This window comes from Rhinoderma darwinii, chromosome 9 (genome assembly GCF_050947455.1).
Source record: "Rhinoderma darwinii isolate aRhiDar2 chromosome 9, aRhiDar2.hap1, whole genome shotgun sequence".
NCBI classification, from domain to species: Eukaryota; Metazoa; Chordata; class Amphibia; order Anura; family Rhinodermatidae; genus Rhinoderma; species Rhinoderma darwinii.
In genome coordinates, this window is record NC_134695.1 from 13,624,917 (window position 1) to 13,644,853 (window position 19,937).

The following is a 19,937-nucleotide window of genomic DNA, read 5'->3' on the forward strand; positions in this document are numbered from 1 at the left end:
GTGTGTAAAGTGAATATAGTGAGAGAGTGTGTGTGTGTGTGTGTGTGTGTGTGTGTGGTTTAAATATATAGTGTGTGGTGTTATTGTGAATTGTATATAGTGTGTGTGTGATGTACAGAAACAAAAAAGTAGATCTCAAAAAGACCCTCATAACACAGTACAATGGGTATGGTGCCTCCTGACAATGGCATAGCTATAGGCGTCGCAGCGGTCACAATTGCGACCAGGCCCCGAAGCCAGGGGGCCTGCGGCACCCCGCAGCACGTCTGTTCACAGTTACTATAGTAACTGGGGCCTATCTAATACACTACACTGGCCCCGGTTGCTATAGTAACAGTATACTTACCCTCCTCGCTCCTGAGCACAGCTCTGGTCCTAATAGTTTCAGCGTCATTACGTCACAACGCTATGTGCACCGCGCACAACATTGTGATGCTGAATGGCATTAAGACCTGCGCTACGCCCGAACCCGAAAAGGAGGATAAGTATAAGACGGCTTTCTGCTGGCTTAAATGCAGGGCCCAGCAGTGTCACACATATGGGAGGCTTAGATACAGGGCGCATCAGACAGGATCAGACATGGTGTGATACTGTCTGCTGGATCCTGTATCTAAGCCTACCTTGTGGGCCGTCAAACGGACAATTTTTTACGTTCGTCTGAATAAGCCATTAGGATGGGCCGCTACACATGGGCCAGTGCTGTGTACTTGCCCCAGGCTAAAATTTGCCAGCCAGCCCCTGCGCCCATGCCCGGTGGCGCCGCTAGCAGCCGCTACAGTGGTAGACGCACATACTATTGAACATTATGACAGAGCAGGGAGGTATCTCCCTGCTCTGCCATCTACTAGGCTTCAGGCCAAGTTCTGGCTGCAGCTTGTTATGCACAGCGACGGGGTCCCTGCGCAGGCCAGCATGATGACGTCACTGGATTACGACGGTCTACACAAGGATCCGGTCGGTGATGATTCGCTCTGGTCGTCGTGGGTACGGGACCTAGGGGAGTATGAAGTTTTTTTTGTTTCATTTGTTTGGGGGATGCTATCTACAGGAGGGGGTTGTATGGCGCTGTCTACAGCAGGGGGGGGGCTATATGGCACTATCTACAGGAGGAGAGGTGTGGCGCTATCTACAGGTGGGGGGCTGTATGGCATTACGTACAGGAGGGTGGGCTTTATGGCGCTATGTACAGGAGGGGGGCTGTATAGTGTTATCTACAGGGGGGCTGTATGGCACTATCTACAAGGGGGAAGTGGGTTGCGCGATCTACAAGTAGGGCAAGACACTGTCTACAGGGGGGCACTATCTACAAGGGGGGGCTGTGTGTGGCACCTAGGGGAGGGGGTTCCCAGTCAAAAGTTTGCTATGGGGCCCAGTCTTTCCTAAATACTCCCCTGCTGATAGTACTAAACCATGACACTAGTGTGACATGGGCTTAGTCCAGCTAAAAAGCCCTCACTAGATCATTCCTTTCTTAGCTGTAATGAAAATTCTGAAGGCACAGTAATCTCATAGTAATGAGTATGCATAAAAAATAAAATAAAAAAGGTACTCACAATTAAAATGTCTATTGAGTCTGTGCGAAAGATACACTTTTTTTTGCCAATGAGCTCATCTGTAATTCATTTTCAACAAAGTTGAACTTGTAAATGATCCATAACTGGAACTTTGAGCCTTCAATGTTTTTTGGTTTGCACAGCATGGTTCCAATGTCTTTTCTATATGCACCCCAACCCCTCTTTAGATTTGTCATTATTGATATCTGGACAATTCTGTTTCTAACGTTACATTTCTAGTAATAAATACTATATTGGATGATACATACCACACCACATTTAAGCTAATGGCTCTTAATGTCTACGCAGGTGCAGACTTTCCTTACCTCCATCACATTCACTCTGCGTACTGGTCAATGAACGTCAAATGGAAAGTTTATCAATGACAATGCTGGAAGTTTACACAGAACACCGGGACCCTGATGGCTTTCTATATGTGACTTACAGGTCACATGAAGTATTTGGCTGATGGCTTCGTTATCCACTCATTAAACTGTACAATGTAGAAGTTGCTCTATTTAAACTCATAGAAAGGTGTGGGCACAGAATTCTGGCTTAGCAGACCTACATGATCTCACACTCTCTGCAGGGGCAGTAACAAGGAGAAGTGATATTTAGAAGAGAGGAATTACAATCCTTAGAGGTGTGTGAATAGTCAGATACCGTATACATTTGTAATTATGATCTGGGTCTAGTAGGCACTAGTGACTACAGGCAATAGTACATAGAAAAATTACTTCTTACTGCTATTCGGATATAAGATAAGAGTTTTGCTTTAAAACAAGATCTTCATGAAAATATGGGTCTTATTTATGAACACAGTGCAATGTGCATAGTGATACTGTAATGCTGTACAACCAGATGACGGACCTGAATGGATATCATTGTAAGATAATACTGACTACATCTACCTTCACAGCCATTTACAAAAAGCAAAATTAGCAATTTAAATGGAACTAGAAGTAAAACTGTTTAGTTGCTGAGAACAACATATTCTAGAACTACATAATCCTTCCACACTAGGATAAACTTTAGACTCATGTCTCCCTACAGAATACAACTTTGGAGCTCTGTAGAGAGAGAAAAAAAAAAAAAGACAAATGCACCAAGACTGCACTGTGTAAACCCAGCCTACAAATAAATATAAAAAAAGTCCAACACTTCAGCTCACGTACCATAATTATAAAAGGGGGCTTAAATCATTTTGCACCAAATGAGTAAAACCTTCCTGTAATTGTGAAGATTAAAAATATACTTTATTTTCTGAATAACAGTAAATTAAACGTGTATGATCGAGAAGGCAATCTACATTTTTTTCACCATTCTCAGGGTAAATGCAGCGTGGCATTTCCACTTTTGCCTCCCTTCCGTTGCAGTGTTTGCATGATGGACAGTCTTACACAAACAACTGAGTGGAGGAATATCAAATATATTTATATATATAACTGTATAGAACGGTAGTCCATTCCCCAGTAAGTAACAATATGAGTGGATATATTAAAGGCTATGGACACCGCTGAAATGGAAAAAATATGATTTTCATATATGTTAGTGTTTACCTGGAGTTAAAAATGTTGCAACAAGTTACTAACCTGCTGCTAATTTCAGACTTTGTTCACGTGGGCCTGTTCCTCCCTGTAATATATGCTGGATGTAAGTTCCGTGAACCCTGGATAATGCGGCATTCACTAGTTCTCAATGATCAGCACAGCTTCATCCGTGTACTGTTTTCCCCTTTTATAGCCCATGAGGAATCTCTTCTTCGTTGTGCTGATAGACACGGATGCTGAGGAGTGTATGACCCCCCCCCCCTACCAAGTCTGCCATGAGTACTGTTCTTTCTACAAAGATACAGAGCCTGTGTGATACACCCCCCCTGTACGGTCCTCCCGATCTACACTCTGCAGTGCACAACCTCCTCCCATTCCCTACTGCTATCTCTAAGGGGAGAGAGGAGGAGAGCAGACACAACCAGGAGCAGTGTTCTATATTATTTATGTCAGAATTTGCAGGACACTACCTAGGTGAATACGTTTCACAAATTCTACAGCAGAAAAATGGTAGGAAATTTTTCATGAATACTTTTTAGAAAGTTTTGCATTTAGGAAGCAAATCTGGAATAAAAAATAAATCACTGCAAAAGGTGTCCATAGACTTTAAAGCAGCTCTGTCTCTTGTGTTTTCCCATGTAGGACATGTATGGCATATCCACAGGATATGCCATAAAAGTCCGATAGATGCAGGTCCCACCTCTGGGACCAGCACCTATCTCTAGAACAGAGACCCCTAAATCCCGTTCTAGCTTACTCTGCTCCGCTGCCTCCCGGGCACTTCCTGGTTAGGTGGTCGGGAGTTACGGAAACAGCCGTGTGCTTGCTGAGCTACGATGTTTCTGTAACTCCCATAGAAGTGAGTGGTAGTTACTGGAACAGCGTATTATGGCGAGCTACGCTGTTTCCGTAACTTGGTAGCAATGAAAACAGCGTAGCTCGCCGTGCTACGCTGTTTCCGTAACTCCCATTCACTTCTATGGGAGTTACGGAAACAGCATAGCTCAGTGAGCTCGGCTGTTTCTGTAACACCCGACCAACTAACCAGGAAGTGGCTGGGAGGCAGCAGGAGCCGAGAAAACTAGAACAGGGTTTAGGGGGCCTCATTCTAAAGATAGGTGCGGGTCCCGCATCGATCAGACTTTTATGGCATATCCTGTGAATATGCCTTAAAGGGATCCTGTCATCAACATCTTACCTGTTAAACTCACCTGACCCCTCAATGGCCGCAGCTGTCCAGAGTTCATTCCTGTTCTCTTCTTTCCTGAAGTCATCCTCTGTCAGTAAATATAGTCGTTTAAACTTTTCCCACCTTTTATGGTAATTATTTTTCCCTCTGGGATGCAGCTTCTTAACCACGCCCACTGCCACCACCTGTCCGGCCCTGACTGGCTAAGGAGCTATCAATCAAAAAGAAGGAGGTGGAGTCCACTCTGAGATGCTGGAGGAATGAAAATCGGACTCTTTTCAGATGAAGATTTGACTCTTTTCTGCTCATTTGCATACGGCGTGGGACCACTGAAAAACGGAATACTAAAGCTACAGAGCTTACTTAGAACATATTTATAGCTTAAATGACAATGATTTTTCACCCACTTTCACCAGGTATTGCTGGCTTTATAGCTAAAATGCTGGTGACAGGATCCCTTTAAATATCCAAGATCGGAAAACCCCTTAAAGGTCATCATATTATAGGTACAGATCTGCATTCCTTGAACGAATCCTACAGAGAAATGAACAGATGTTTTTGTAAAATAAGCAGAGTAAGCATGAGTCCGCTGCATTCATGAGTCCAGTGCTGCCCCTCCCCCCCTCCTGAGTGATGGCAGTCTCTATAAAGGGAGCTGCAGAGGCTGCCATCATCCAGCTGTAGGTTTCATGCATACGGCTGCATTACGAATCTATGTAGTACACACTTGTAATACGGCGCCCATAGCCTACTATAGGCTCATACTATACCCCTGATGTAATACTGAACCACATACAAGTGATTTTTGTGGGTTTGTGAGGATAACAAGGCAATCTTCATTGCATTCCGTATTAGGGTATGTTCACACGGAACGTTTCAGGCTTATTTCAGGGCGTTTACGCCTCGAAAAACGCAAGCAGAACGCCTACAAAAACCTGCCCAAGGAAATACGGAGTTCTGTTCCGACGGGGCATTTTTTTACGCCTCGTTTTCCAAAAACAGCACGTAAAAAGACGCCCGCGAAAAAGAAGTGCATGTCACTACTTGGGACGTTTTTGGAGCCGTTTGTCATTGACTCTATAGAAAAACAGCTCCAAAAACGGCCGTAAAAAACTCCACGCGAGTGTCTTAAAAAACTTCTGAAAATCAGCAGCGGTTTTCCCTTGAAAACAGCTCCGTATTTCCAGACGTTTTTTGATAAGCGTGTGAACATACCCTTACAGAGGTATTATTCCTTGGAAGCATGAGACATTCACACAAAACTTCACACAGAGAACTTCTAGTAATAAAGACCTATAGGTGGGCGTATGAATACACAGTACTCATAGGGCACATTCAGACGTGGCAGAATTTTTCCGTTGCAAATGTTGGTGCAGATTTGGGGCAATTACGCAATGAATCTGCACCAACATTTGCATATTTGACAGGTAATTCAGACGTTGCATATATCACAGCGGACTTGCCACAGATTTCAGTTTTTGCAATGGAAATGCTGAAATCCACAGTGAAATTCCGCTTCTTCTCTGCAACGTCATGAGCATGCTGCGGAGGGAAAATTCTGCACCGCAGCCTGATTTCCGCAGTTATTTTCTGCAACGTCTGAACTTTCCTAAAAATTTATAGAAACAAATGTAAAAAACGGCTGCTGCAGAATTCCAGAGGACTGTCCGCAGCGGAATTCAACAGCAATTCCGCCACGTCTGAATGTGCCCGGAAGCGGAGTCTGGCTGCACATTGATCTACAAGCACAGCAGATCTCTCCCTATACTACATTGCCCTTAATTAAGGCAGTATCTTAAGGTGACAGATGTGCTTTAAGTGGCATGCCACGAAAATCCACAGAGCTCCTGCCTCTGAACTTTGTAAACTTACCCCAAAGCATCACTACCTGCTCTTAGCTGTACTATAGACAGGTCTTGGTGAGCTATACTAAAGAACTTTTTTTTTTTCTTTAACAAAATATGCAGATCTAAACATATTGTATATATATTACTTGCGTAATACCTTGGGTGTATATTATTTTTGTTTGACATTTCAATTTTTATGTTAAAAAATAAAATATGTATGTTTTACCAATATAGCACTGGTCACTTTCCACTTTTTGTACATTTATTAAAGGGGGGGAGGAAATGCCATAAAGCAATAAAAGAGCCATTACTCACCTGACAGATCCCCTGGAGTTCCAGCGCAGCCGCTTCAGTGCTCCCTGCCAGTCTTTGTTGACAGTGCTGCAGCGATGACAAGTAGTCTCATGCCGTATACCACTGAGGCCAGTGATTGGCAGCAGCGATCACGTGGGTATATGGGCACGTCATCGATGTAGAACTGTCAAAGAGCAGCAGGAAGCAGATGCGCTGGAACACAGTAATAAGTCTTATTGTTTTATAGCATCCCCCCCCCCCTTTTTCTGAACTCGGAATACACTTTCAATGAACATAGTATAAATAGAATATGCATATGATGTTACCATAAGTTTGGGTTTTCTAAATTTCTAAAACACTAGAATGACCTACTAGCTACAATTAACAAGATACAGTGGGGAGAGTCATCAGATTCTCAGACCACCTGGTCTATAATATAATTTAAAGGGAACCTGTCAGCAATTTTTTACTGCCCTCTCTGAATGCAACAAAGTAGTGACCAAAAGAAAACAGTAGCGACAGCATCCTTACTCCAAAAAATTTCTTTATTGTGCCAAAAAATGCATCCAGATAGCCAGCAGCAGCTATTTTGACCCTAAACGGTAGCTGTTTTTTTGTCGAGCTCAGAGCTTGCTACCATTTATGTCGAAACGATGCTGCGGTTTGTCTGTCTGGATGCATTTTTTAGCACAATAAAGACATTTTTTTTCGTTAGGATGCTGTCGCTACTATTTTTTTTTTTGCATTCCATGGCTGGAATTGAGGTCCATCCCACTTCAGAGTATGTGGATTCTCTGGATTGTTTGCTCTGGTGCTGTGTCAACTTTTGTCACATTTTAACAAAGTAGTGATGAACACGCCGATTTCAGCAGTCTGTCATTTATGTGGGATTGTCCTGTGTTTGTGGAGAACGTACACTTTAAATGTTGCAGAGCAATGCGAGCGCTGGGAGGAAGGAGCCTGACATATTCATGAGCTCCTGCTCCCCCCTCTAATTGACAGCTTTCTCCCTATTAATGTACATAGGGAGAAAGCTGTTGACCATTGGCGACTGGGTGGGGGGGGGCTCATAAATACGCCAGACTCCTCCCTCCCAGCGCTCGCATTGCTCTGCAACGTTTTAAATGTAATTTCTTCACAATCAGGTTGAAATCAGTGTGTTGGTCTCTACTGTACTCAGGGAGAGCAGTATAAAGTTTCTAACAGGTTCAACCTAGTGTATTGATTTGCCAAGAATATGAAGTGGGATTTTCTCGTGACTTCACATACATACACCAACACTTGCTCTTTAAGAGACACTGTTTAATGACGCAGCGCCAGTTACTCTTGTAAAGACACCACTGACATACCAGAATATCAGAGCAGCGCACAGAATTATCTCAATGTTGCCACCTCTTCAGAGCACATTGTTCATTTAAAAAGGCAGTAATTTGACGTATTACAATATTTTATCAGCCATCTTGCTATAGTAATTTAACAAATATGAGACTCTGATTATTTCTAGACTCAAGAAAAAACCACAACATTACTGTCAAATAAATTAAAACAAATGAGGAGAACTTCCATAGGGATATAAAGGAGATATGAACTTTGTTTGGTCCGACATCTCTCAACTCATTTCGAACTCTTGAAAATACAAAGCACTGAAAAGTCACTTAATTAATAAGATCAATGATGTAAAGTAACCCTCCAAAATTTTAAGGCAAGTTTGGGGGTGTTTGCTCCATGTCCCCCTTGGCTTTTTTGGCTCCTGGCTCCTGTTGACTGTGTGCCTTGCGGATGTGTCTATATAAGTCTCCACTCTGTGTATAACTGCGCAAACAATACCGGCACTCATAGGGACGCTCCCGTGTGTGAACCGTAGCATGCCGACGAAGGGTATATGAACAAGAGAAGGTTTTTCCACATGTTTTACAAGTGGGCACATCTTCAGGGAAAAGAGAAAAACCGGGATGTCCTTCAAAATCCTGTAAATACATGCCCTCTGGGTGCATGGAAGGAGGCAATATACCTCCATAACTGGGGTGGTGCCCACTTGGCACAGCAATCATATGATAAGGCACATACCCAGATTCTTCTTCTCCTTCCTCCTCTTCATCATCATATCCATGCCTTTTAAATGTCCCAACCACCCTCTCACACTCTTCATCAGATATTACAATGGCCTCTATCTTCACTGCAACACCAGGAGCTGGCTGGCCCTCACTTACAGTGGAGCTACATGGGCTAGGTGCAGGTGCTGTTTCCATGCCTGGCCGAGTAGTAGTGGTGACGGTTAACTCAGATTTGGTGCATTCTCTTTCTACTTTCTTGGCAGCAGGGGACTCTGGACTGTGCAAAGCGTATCTTGATGTACCTGGCAGTGCCAGTGCATTTGTAGCAGACTCTGGACTTTGTAGAAAGCATCGTGATGGGCCAGGAGGTACAGCTGTGCTAGCTGTCGGCTCATGAACGTGCAAATTATATCTGCCACGTATTGGTACTCCCTGTATGCTTCCTGTGGGTTCTTGTAAAGAAAATCTAGAAGTACCTGACTGTGTTAAACAGTTACCTGCCATATCTGGACTCTGAAGTGAATATCTGACTGAACCTGCCAAAATGCTCCCAGTGGGATCCTGAGTTTGCACAGAGAATCTGGAGTTTCCTACCACTGGAAATGTTGTACCAGCTTCATCTTGTGATTGCAAAGAGTACCTAGGAGTAGGTAAGGACTGAGTACCAATGCCGACAACATCCTGTGTCAGATGAGAATATCTAGAGTTTCCATTACCCTGTGTGCTTCCAGCTGGCTCTTGCCTCTTTGGCGAGTTTCTAGAAAGCCCTGAATGCCCACCTGACCCAGTATCTTGACTCTGTGAGGAGAATCTCAGATTAGATGGCATGAGTGTACTTTCAACAGTTTCCTGGGCTGAACATCTTCCAGCCTCTTCCTTCTGTTCACTATTTGCCATGTCCTGCATCTCAAACCTAGAGCTTCCAGCAACTTCCTGATTGGTAACGGTTATTTGTTGCACCTGACACTTCACGCTACCGGTGACCGCTTCACTACTACCCGCTCCTTGGTGCAGTTCAAATCTTGAACTCCCTGATACACCTTGTCCACTCTCTGCTATGCCCTGCACCTCAAACCTAGAAACCCCCGCTACTCTGCCTAATGATTCAGGACCCTGACATTTTATACTTGTTAGTATTTTCTGACTATTTCCTGCTGTATCCTGCCTCTGATATCTGTTATTCCCTGCTACCTCCTGCAAATGGTACATGGCACTCCCAGATGCTCGCTGTCCATTTCCTGCCGTTTCTTGCCCTTGATACTGCATACTCTTTTCAGCAGTCTGCCCATCCTTTAAGCCCTCATGCCTTTGGTCCCCATTATTATCCTCTAAACCTAAGCAGCTTGTTCCACTTTCTTCCTCTCGTCGAGTGCTGTCTGCTTCAGCAGGTGCTCGACCTTGCAACCTTTTCTTGCACACCCTTACGACTTCATCCATGTGCAAATAGCTAGCAGCTGCCAGCACATCCTCAGTAGGTGCCTCTTGAAAACTGAGTCGTCCACAATACATAAAGCTGAGGAGTAAAGAAAATGCTGGAGCAGTGACAATCTGGTTGTTGAGTGTGAGTTCTTGCATGTCTGGTCGTTCCCTGCATGACATGTGGAAAAAAGGACTGCATGATGCCAGGACTGAACGGTGGGCCAGGAAGCGAGCAGTCCCAACTGACACTTGACAATCACAAAGGAAGCCCTGGGACTGCTGGTCTCTAAGGCTGTGCAGTATACGACGACTGTGATCTGGGAACTCCATGTCTGGAGAAAAAAACCAAACACATAAGTATTCAAAACCAATGAACCATAAATCTTGTCAAAAAATAAATAAAATTAAACGAGTATTCTGGCTTCAGCAAATAAAGCATATTCTTCAAATAAAGTGCTAACACATTGTAATAGATATGGTTTTAAAATTCTGCCACTGAGAGCGGCTATAAGATGAACAGGGGAGAAGGGAGTAGTCAGAGGTTACCTGCAGCCATTCTCAGAATTGTATTCTTTTATCATTTTTGTGCATTTAGACCAAAATGATTACGTTTGCTTGGAAACAATTGAGATGTAACAAACATGGCTGTGTAAACTTATAGGCTGGCCATACACATTAGATCTATGTTGGCCGACCATCTAATGTGAATAACAGTGTCCGGCCTCTCCCACCACGGCAGAATTTCAACATGCCCGATCCTTTTGTTCATTAATAGAAAGTAGGAGTCTGGCAGCGGCTTTCTCTCTTCTACCCCTTGAAAATACCATATATACATGCTCATCGAGCGTGCCTGTGTATGGCGGGAGGAATGGCTGTCGGATGAATGATCGTTCGGTCGACAGCTATCTAAAGTGTTTAGCCAGCCTTAGAGTATGTTCACACGACAATGCAAAATACGTCTGAAATTACGGAGCAGTTTTCAGGAGAAAACAGCTCCTGAATTTCAGATGTTTTTGCATGTACTGGCGTTTTTTGCAGCGTCTTTTACGGACGTAATTGGAGCTGTTTTTCATTGGAGTCAATGAAAAATGGCTCCAAAAACGTCCCAATAAGTGTCCTGCACTTCTTTGACGCGGGCGTAATTTTACGCGCCGTCTATTGACAGCGACGCGTAAAATTACACCTCGTCTGAACAGAACATCGTAAGACCCATTGCAAGCAATGGGCAGATGTTTGCAGGCGTAGTGGAGCCGTCTTTTCAGACGTAATTCGAGGCGTAAAACGCCTCCATTACGTCTGAAAATAGGTTGTGTGAACATACACTGAAAGTGGCTCTGTCACCACATTATAAGTGCCCTATCTCCTATATAATGAGATCGGCGCTATAATGTAGGTGACAGTAATGTTTTTTTTTGTTTTTTTTAAACTGTCTGTTTTCACCACTTTATTAGCGATTTTAGATTTATGCTAATGAGTTGCTTAATGCCCAAGTGGGCGTGTTTTTACTTTAGATCAAGTGGGCGTTGTACAGGGGAGTGTATGACGCTGACCAATCAGCGTCATGCACTCCTCTCCATTCATTTAGGCAGCGCATAGGGATCCTGCTAGATCACTATGTTCTGTCTTATACTGACACATTAACGATACTGAAGGGTTTAGACAGTGAATAGACATTCCACGGGATGTCTATTCACTATCTGTGCACTTTGTTACTGTTTCTGTAATAGTTACAGCAGAGGAAGCGTAATCTCGTTGTAACCTGTCATCTACAGCGTAATCTCGCGAGATCACGCTTCCTCTGCTGTAACTACCACAGAAACAGTAACGAAGTGCAGAGATTGTGAATAGACATCCTGTGGAATGTCTATTCACTGTCTAAACACTTCAGTATTGTTAATGTGTTAGTATAAGACAGCACATAAGGATCTAGCAGGATCCATATGCGCTGAGTAAATGAATGGAGAGGAGTGCATGACGCTGATTGGTCACTGATTGGTCAGCGTCATACACTCCTCTATACAACGCCCACTTGGTCTAAAGTAAAAACACGCCCACTTGGGCATTAAGCAACTTATTAGCATAAATCTAAAATCGCTAATAAAGTGGTGAAAACAGATAGTTTTTTTTAAATAAAAAGCATTACTGTCACCTACATTATAGCGCCGATCTCCATATGTAGGAGATAGGGCACGTATAATGTGGTGACAGAGCCTCTTTAAAGATCGTCGCTGCTCCACAGATCAGACGTCTCGCTAGGACACTTCTTACAGGCCAACCTATAGCAGAGTGTACAAGAGTTATATTTTATTTTTGTTAGTACAGTGGACCCCTCTTTCAGCCAAACCCAACGCAGGACTAGATACTGTGGCACGGTCTCCATGAACAGCGGACGTGGGGAGATCTCCCATCAGATTATCACAAGTCTACCTGCCGTTTGAACAGGGGTGATGAAAACATAAGATTCATATAGCCCATGTATAAACAGCTCATGGCCATGACACCTGTACTTACTGGTACACACATCCACTGCCAATGAAGGCGTGTATTCATGCATCTTATAACAGAACTGGCTGCTTAGTACAACTTACCTGCAAAATGTCCTATAAATATTAAAACCGGCTTAAAACTTTTCTCTTGGTTTTTGCACCAAGCACGTCAAGTTGACTGGCTGGGGCTTGGGAACCAGCAACATCCTCCTGGAAGCCAAGGGATCGCCTGCAAATAAATACATGACACATAAGGGAAAAGGGAACATGAAATGGCCTCCCAATGTTATTCTACCTTACCTTATCTATGACTTACATACTAAGCACCATGACTGAATTGATATTAGTCAATGTAATGACACGTATGAACAAGAAGCATTGACCTCACAGTCATCCAGTTGTGTTGTCGTGCATTGTGCGTGCAGTCTTTACACCTTGTACACTACAGCTTTACCTAATAATGTATTGTAGTTTTTGGCTCAGAGCTCATGAGACCTTTCCTAATGATTGCCGATAATACAGTATTCAATTGTGTGGGTCATGTGATCTCTGCTCTCGCTCACCTGCACAAAGCAAACCTTGGTAAGCCCGCCTCTCCCGCAACTTGATTGGATATTGAATGACCTGACCTCGCTACGCTGATTGGCCCGTAAGACACGTGATTGATAAGACTTCCAGCCAATTATCAACAAGGTCCTCCGTAAAGCCGCTTATACGGACTGTAATCGTTCTCTTAAAACATAAGCGTCCAGCGGTCCTTCTTTCTCTATAAAAGCCTTGCATATTCTTCAAAGAACATCAGTAAAACCAAGCAGTTGCACGCCGCCGCTACGTCACTTCCCGCATGACGAAGCGGAAATACCTTCCCGGAACACCTAATTTGAACAAGCTTTATTATTTTGACAGTGGACACAGACGCATTTCTTGAGCATCGCACTGTTCGGGAGAGCTCACTGCGCGCTATGTTTTATCACGTGAGTATATAAACTCTTATTTGTATACATCCGGAATGATGTTTCGGTAAATATCATCAATTACGAGTTCTGGTAACGATAGTTGTTGAGGCTATGGCGGTACGAGATTTAGGGAGAAACAGTGGAAATGCTTGAATGATTTACTATCCTATTTCTGAAGACTGGATTATGGAGAATATCTGGTTCTTCTGCCGGTCATACGAAACCGGGCTGGACAAATCCTACAAGCCAATACGATGCTGAAGTTGGTTTCTTATTCAGCAGTTTCTTATTCGCATTTTCAGTATTCTTGTTTTTTTATGAGCAAATTAAAGTAAAAACGTATGTTAATAATAAAATGTTGCACTGAGCTGCCCAAAAGTGAAAACACTTTAAAAGCCTAAAAACAGAAAGAGCTGGCACAAAGGTGGGCAATGCAAAGTGTGATTTATAGGGTTAAATGACTTTGGGCACGGATCTCACACTGCCAACATAGAGAGAGTGATGCCCGCATCAAAATCAGTCGAGATCAGCCTGGCCCGAACAGGTTCTGGGCATGAAAGCTGGCATCAAAATTGGCAAATTGCCAATTATTACAGATTTGAATAAGTAACTGATGTTTTTGAAGGGTTAAATGACTTTGGGCCACTGATCTGACACCACCAACATACAGTGGGTGATGTCCCTTATCATATTCAGTAGCGTTCAGCCTGGCCCGAACAGGCTGTAGGCATGGAAACTGGTAACAAATTGTGAAGACTGACACTTTTCATTGACTTTAAAGAGGCTCTGTCACCAGATTATAAGTGCCCTATCTCCTACATAATGTGATCAGCGCTGTAATGTAGATAACCACAGTGGTTTTTATTTTAAAAACGATCATTTTTGAGCAAGTTATGAACCATTTTCGATTTATGTTTATTAGTTTCTTTCTTACCTTTTCACCAACTGGGCGTTGTAAAGAGAAGTGTATGAGGCTGACCAATCAGTGACTAATCAGCGTCATACACTTCTCTCCATTTTTAGCTGTAATCGCAGCACAGCGTGATCTCGCGAGATCACGCTGTGCCGTGATTAAGTCCCACAGAAACTTTTTACCAAAGTGTCGTGAGTGTGAAAAGACATTGCATCCTGGCTGAAAGCGATGTCTATTCACTCTCAAGACACTCAGGTAAAGTTAATGTGGAAGTATGTGACAGCACATATTGATATCGCGACATCACGCTGTGCTGCGATTACAGCTAAAAATGAATGGAGAGAAGTGTATGACGCTGATTTGTCAGCGTCATACACTTCTCTTTACAACGCCCGGTTGGTAAAAAGGTAAAAAAAAACGCCCAATTGTCTATAAAGAAACTAATTAGCATAAATTGAAAAATTTTCATAACTTGCTCAAAAATGATAGTTTTTTCAAAATAAAAACCATTGTTATCTACATTATAGCGCTGATCAGATGATGATAGGGCACTTATAATCTGGTGACAGAGCCTCTTTAATAAGTTTGTCTGGGTATCTTCTGTCATTTACATTTTTCTGTTTCCCCAAAGGCACACGTTAATTAAAATCACAGCGGTTCAACATTTTTAACACGAAGGACACGACTTATGCCAGATGCACCACATTTACTATAATGGAGTAGGGATGTCACGATACCAGAATTTGGACTTAGATACCGATACTTCGTTTAGTATTGCGATTTCGATACTTTGCCAACAGTAATAAAAAACAAAAAAAAAAAAGTTCTTCCATTTTGTGATGTGAGGTGTGATGATGACTTGTGCCTCACATTAATAGTAATTAACCCCATTATGTTTCTCAGTCATAATGGTTTCATGTGTGAGGTAGATGATGGGGTTAATTACTATTAATGTGAGGCACATGGAGGTTAAATTCATTATCACACCTCATGCCTCACAATAAGTGAAAAGTTGTTTTTTTTGTTTTTTCTTTACAGCGTACACATCCTAAATCATGCCAAAAAAATTGTTGTGCAGGTTATTACGGCCGCGCCTATACCGAATATGTGTATGTTTTATGTATTGAGACTTATTTGAATGTTTATTGTAAAAAAAATAAAAATGTGGATTTTTAAAAAATGTAATATTACTTTGTTTTTACTTTATTTTGAAACTTTAATGTACTGACATATATCAGATATGTGCCAGTACATTAGCCTGTGTTCGTATAGTACACAGGCAGTTATTGGGGCATACCTAAGTATGCCCTAACAAGAAATATGGTAAGACAGCCCTGGGGTCCTTCAGTAGACCCTGGGCTGTCTGCCCATATATGGTATGGCCCTCGATCGCGTCACAGGAATTCCCTGTGACGCTATCCAGGTGCATCCCCCCCATCTCATTTTCTCCTGAATGCTGCAGTCCGCTTTGATCGCAGCATTCAGGGGAATAGCGGTGGAGATAAGGTTTCTCTGATCTCCGCCGTTATAGAGCGGGGCTGCGGATGTGTAATACAACCATTGCTCCGCGCCTGACATTAAGTGCGCGCGCGGTACGCATGAGGTGATGCAGCCGGCGCTGCGCTAATGAGCGGCGGCGCAGGCACTGAAGATAGAACATGGGGGTGTTTTGCAGTGCGCCAACCATGTTCTGTCTTCAGTGTCGCCGCTCATTAGTACAGCGCCGGCCGCATCGCATCATTCTGACCCCGCACACTTGCAGGACTCAGGAGCAGGGCAATGGCTGTATTACACAGCCGCAGCCCCGCCCATACATTCATGTGTTACTATACTGAGCTGTGCAGCCGCACATCTTAGTATCCAAATACATGAAACAACGGTATCGAACAGTTTGGGAATGCACAGTATCGAAACCGTTTCGATGCATTGTTCATCCCTATAATGGAGTCTACTATATTTTCTTTGTTGTGTCCATTGTTTTACTGGATTAGTGCGGCATGTTGACCTTTATTTTTACCATTTATGACAGAAATCTACAACAGAGACTCTTTAACCCCTTCACGACTGCCATACGGCTATATACGTTCTAACTGCCGATTCCCCGTTCAGTTAGCACGTGTATAAACGTTTGCAGCCTGGAACGGGTTTAATGAGTGCAGTTCTGCTTCAGTGCGATGATTCTTTTTTTTTTTTTTTTTTTTGTGAGATTCCGGCAAGTGAAACCAAATCTCGTTTAGCTCCGTGATCTCGCGAGTTTTCGTATCCGTTGCTGGAATCTCACAAAAAAGAGTCAGAAGTGTCAGGATTCTGAGTAGACATGACGTCCAGGCTGGATGGTCATGTGTATTCATTATCAGGACACTGTAGTAATGTTAGGGCTTGTGTATGAGGCTGCACATAGCGATATATCTATATCTCTAGTGCAGTGTAAATGAATGGAGAGGAGTGCATGATGCTGATTGGTCAGCGTCATGCACTCCTCTGTACAACGCCCACTTGGTCGAAAGTAAAAGTACGCCCACTTGGGCATTAAGAAAGCTCATTAGCATAAACTTAAATCGCTCCTAACGTTGTGAAAATAGATCGTTTTTTTTTAAATAAAAAGCATTACTGTCACCTACATTATAGCGCCCATCTCCTTATGTAGGAGACAGGGCACTTATAATGTGGTGACAGAGCCTCTTTAACCCCTTAATGACCGGGCCATTTTGCACGTTAATGACCAAGGATTATTTTTTGTTTTTTCACGGTTGCATTCCAAGAGTCGTAACTTTTTTTTTATTCCGTCGACATAGCCGTATAAGGGCTTGTTTTTTGCGGGACGAGTTGTATTTTGTAATTGTACCATTTTTAGATGCTTACAATATATTGATTAACTTTTATTAACTTTATTTTAGGAGAGAATTGAAAATAAGCAGCTATTCCAGCATTAATTTTCACGTTATAAATTTACGCCGTGTACTATGCAGCGTAAATAACATGTTCACTTTATTCTATGGGTCGGCACTATTACGGGGATACCAAATATGTATAGGTTTTATATGTTTTTTCTACGGTTGCACAATAAAAACCCCCCTTTTAGAAAAAAATTCCTTGTTTTTGCATCGCCGCGTTCCAAGAGCCGTCATTTTTTTATTTTTCCGTCGATGTGGCCGTATGTGGGCTTGATTTTTGCGGGCCAATGTGTAGTTTTCATTAGTACTATTTTGGGGTACATAGGACTTATAGATTAACTTTTATTTTATTTTTTATGGAGGGAATGGGAGAAAAGAGAATTTTGCCGTTGTTTTTTGCGTTTTTTTTGGACGCCGTTCATCCGGCGGTTTAATTAATGTGTTAATTTTATTGGTCAAGTTGTTACGATCGCGGGGATACCATATATGTGTATGTGTGATTTGTTTTGACACTTTTACTGAATAAAACCACTTTTTGGGCAAAAAAAGTAGTTTTATTTGATTTTGACTGTAATTATTATTATTTTTTTCTACAAACTTTATTTAACTGACATTTTTTTTTTTTTAAGTCCCATCAGGGGACTTCACTATGCGATGTGCCGATCGCATATATAATGCTTTGGTATACTTAGTATACCAAAGCATTATTGCCTGTCAGTGTAAAACTGACAGCCAACCTGTTAGGTCATGCCTCCGGCATCGCCTAACAGGCAGATGCTGAAGGCAGACTTGGGGGTCTTTGTTAGACCCCCGGCTGTCATGGAAACCCGACGGCGACCCGCGATTTTCTTGCGGGGGCGCCGATCGGGTGACAGAGGGAGCTCCCTCCCTCTGTCAAACACATTAGATGCCGCTGTCACTATTGACAGCGGCATTTAATGGGTTAAACTGCCGGAATCGAAGCGCGCTTCGATTCCGGCAGTTGCAGCAGGAGCCAGGCTGAGTATAACAGCCGTGCTCCTGCCGCTGATCGCGTGGGTACAGTCTCAGTACCCGCGCCATCACAGGACGGATATATCCGTCGTCCTGCGCGAACTAGCAGCTGCTGAGGACTGATATATCCGTCCTTCGGCGTTAAGGAGTTAAAGCGTAACTGTTATAGAACAAATGTTCATAAATGAATAGTACAGGTGAATATAACAAACTCTGTCATATATGTTATTAAAGAATTATGCTTCCCTCTCTACTAATGAAGCGGCTTTCCTCCTCTTTCCTGTCACGTAGCCTCTTATCTCTAAGTAATCCGTCTCCAGCCTCACACAGAGAAGTCTATGGAAGGGGGGGGGGGAATTCTAATTGATTTATTGCCTTACTGAACAATGGTAGAGTCTTGTCTTATCTTATCTGGCATAGTAGTACTAGGAGGGCTATCTTACATGGTGTGTGTCACAATGGGTTAGTGGACCCACTGGACCGTACCGCCTTGGCGGTATGGCAGCTGGCCAACAGGGCACAGGTAACCGTCTATAGTTTGTATAGGGTACCTGTGGCAGCTCGGACAGTAGCAAGTCAGGCTCGGCTAGGTCTAGGCAGCAGGCAGACGTCAGGCGTGGTATGCAGCACAGCACGACTGCAGCTCAGCACGGCACTTGACCAGGATAGCATGGGATACAGGTACGGGAAACACTGGGAACTGGAAAACACTAGGAGACCATTTGCATAGACAAACTTTGGGTATGACAAAAACGCTCAGGCATGGGAGGAAGGGACTGGGCCCTTCTTATAGTCCAGGATGCACATGGGCTAATTAAACATAAATGTCTGGTACGCGCGCTGCCGCTTTAATAGCTGGCACGAGCGTTCACACGCACCCTACGGGACCCGGGCGAGGTGAGCGGAAGCAAGCGCTGGCGTCTCCTGAGGAGGAGACTGGGACCAGCACTCGCAGAACCATGGCTGCGGCCATCAGGAGGTGAGTGAGCCTGACGGCCGGTGGCCATGGACATGACCGTGTTTGGTCGCAGAGAGCTCAGCAGCTGCGCTATGTGTGTCTCTTTCCGCAACCTCTGCCACCTACACCCCCTCCCCTCTCTATAGATTTCAATTTTAAAAGCAGGAAATTTCAAAGCAGCCTGATAAATGGAGAAAGAAGCATATTTATTTAATAATATATATTACAAAGTTCCTTATATTCACTAGTACTATCCATTCATGAAAAGTTGTTTTATAACTCAGAACAGACAGTCTTACTGATGCATATTTATCACAATGGCTGATGCTGGATGATAAATGTTTTCACTGTCTAGCCTAATACAATAAACTTCTAGAAAAATGCAATATAAAAAAAAATAAAAATAAACTTTATTGGGATAACCGTGTAAAAAAACAGAAAATAAAGACCCTCCTTGAGTACAAACTTACATATCACAGAACGCCAAAGTGCATAGTGATGCAGTTAATTCATGAAATAATGGTTTGTGATAAACCAGTCTTTGGGGGATGCAATATTCTTAATTTTCATGTTGTGAAGCAATCTCCCATGCCATCTATAAAAGGTAGCGGTGTTGTGAGTTATGTTTTAAAACCCATGCATCAGTGAGTGGCCCAAAGTCATTTAACCCTTCAAAAACATGAGTTACTTATTCAAATCTGTAAAAATTGTCAATTTGCCCATTTTGATGCCAGCTTTCATGCCCAGAACCTGTTCGGGCCAGGCTGATCTCGACTGATTTTGATGCGGGGCATCACTCTCTCTGTATGTTGGCAGTGTGAGATCCGTGGC

At 43.1% G+C, this 19,937-nt stretch overlaps 3 protein-coding genes across 7 annotated transcripts in view; 2 read left to right on the forward strand and 1 right to left on the reverse strand.

The window, feature by feature from the left end:
* LOC142660264 (microtubule-associated protein 1 light chain 3 gamma-like) overlaps window positions 1-2,022 on the forward strand; it is a 20,624-nt gene extending 18,602 nt beyond the window's left edge. The window contains exon 4 of the mRNA XM_075836854.1: window positions 1,863-2,022. Within this exon, the coding sequence (XP_075692969.1) occupies window positions 1,863-2,022 (160 nt within the window). The remainder of the gene's footprint in view (window positions 1-1,862) is intronic.
* Window positions 2,023-7,725: 5,703 nt separating this feature from the next.
* Window positions 7,726-13,230, reverse strand: ZBTB3 (zinc finger and BTB domain containing 3). Of its 3 annotated transcripts, none has more exons than XM_075837285.1 (3): window positions 12,956-13,230; window positions 12,495-12,621; window positions 7,726-10,238 (listed from the first exon to the last, which is right to left on the reverse strand). In XM_075837285.1, exon 3 carries the CDS (start codon window positions 10,234-10,236, stop codon window positions 8,131-8,133), a length of 2,106 nt encoding a protein of 701 aa, XP_075693400.1. In that variant the 5' UTR covers window positions 10,237-10,238; window positions 12,495-12,621; window positions 12,956-13,230; the 3' UTR covers window positions 7,726-8,130. The 3 variants fall into 3 exon arrangements, with proteins under 3 accessions (XP_075693400.1, XP_075693401.1, XP_075693402.1); XM_075837286.1 differs by lacking the exon at window positions 12,956-13,230 and adding an exon at window positions 12,709-12,943; XM_075837287.1 differs by lacking the exon at window positions 12,956-13,230 and adding an exon at window positions 12,847-12,940.
* POLR2G (RNA polymerase II subunit G) overlaps window positions 13,100-19,937 on the forward strand; it is a 28,834-nt gene continuing 21,996 nt past the window's right edge. The window contains exon 1 of one of the 3 annotated variants that reach the window (XM_075837288.1): window positions 13,100-13,366. In XM_075837288.1, coding sequence (XP_075693403.1) covers window positions 13,355-13,366 — 12 coding nt within the window. In that variant the 5' untranslated portion in view covers window positions 13,100-13,354. The remainder of the gene's footprint in view (window positions 13,367-19,937) is intronic. The other 2 variants (XM_075837290.1, XM_075837289.1) reach the window with 2 other exon arrangements.

Bases quoted from the DNA above. Each gene is read 5' to 3' on its own strand.
- ZBTB3 (XM_075837285.1), bottom strand. From the start codon at position 10,236: ATGGAGTTCCCAGATCACAGTCGTCGTATACTGCACAGCCTTAGAGAC.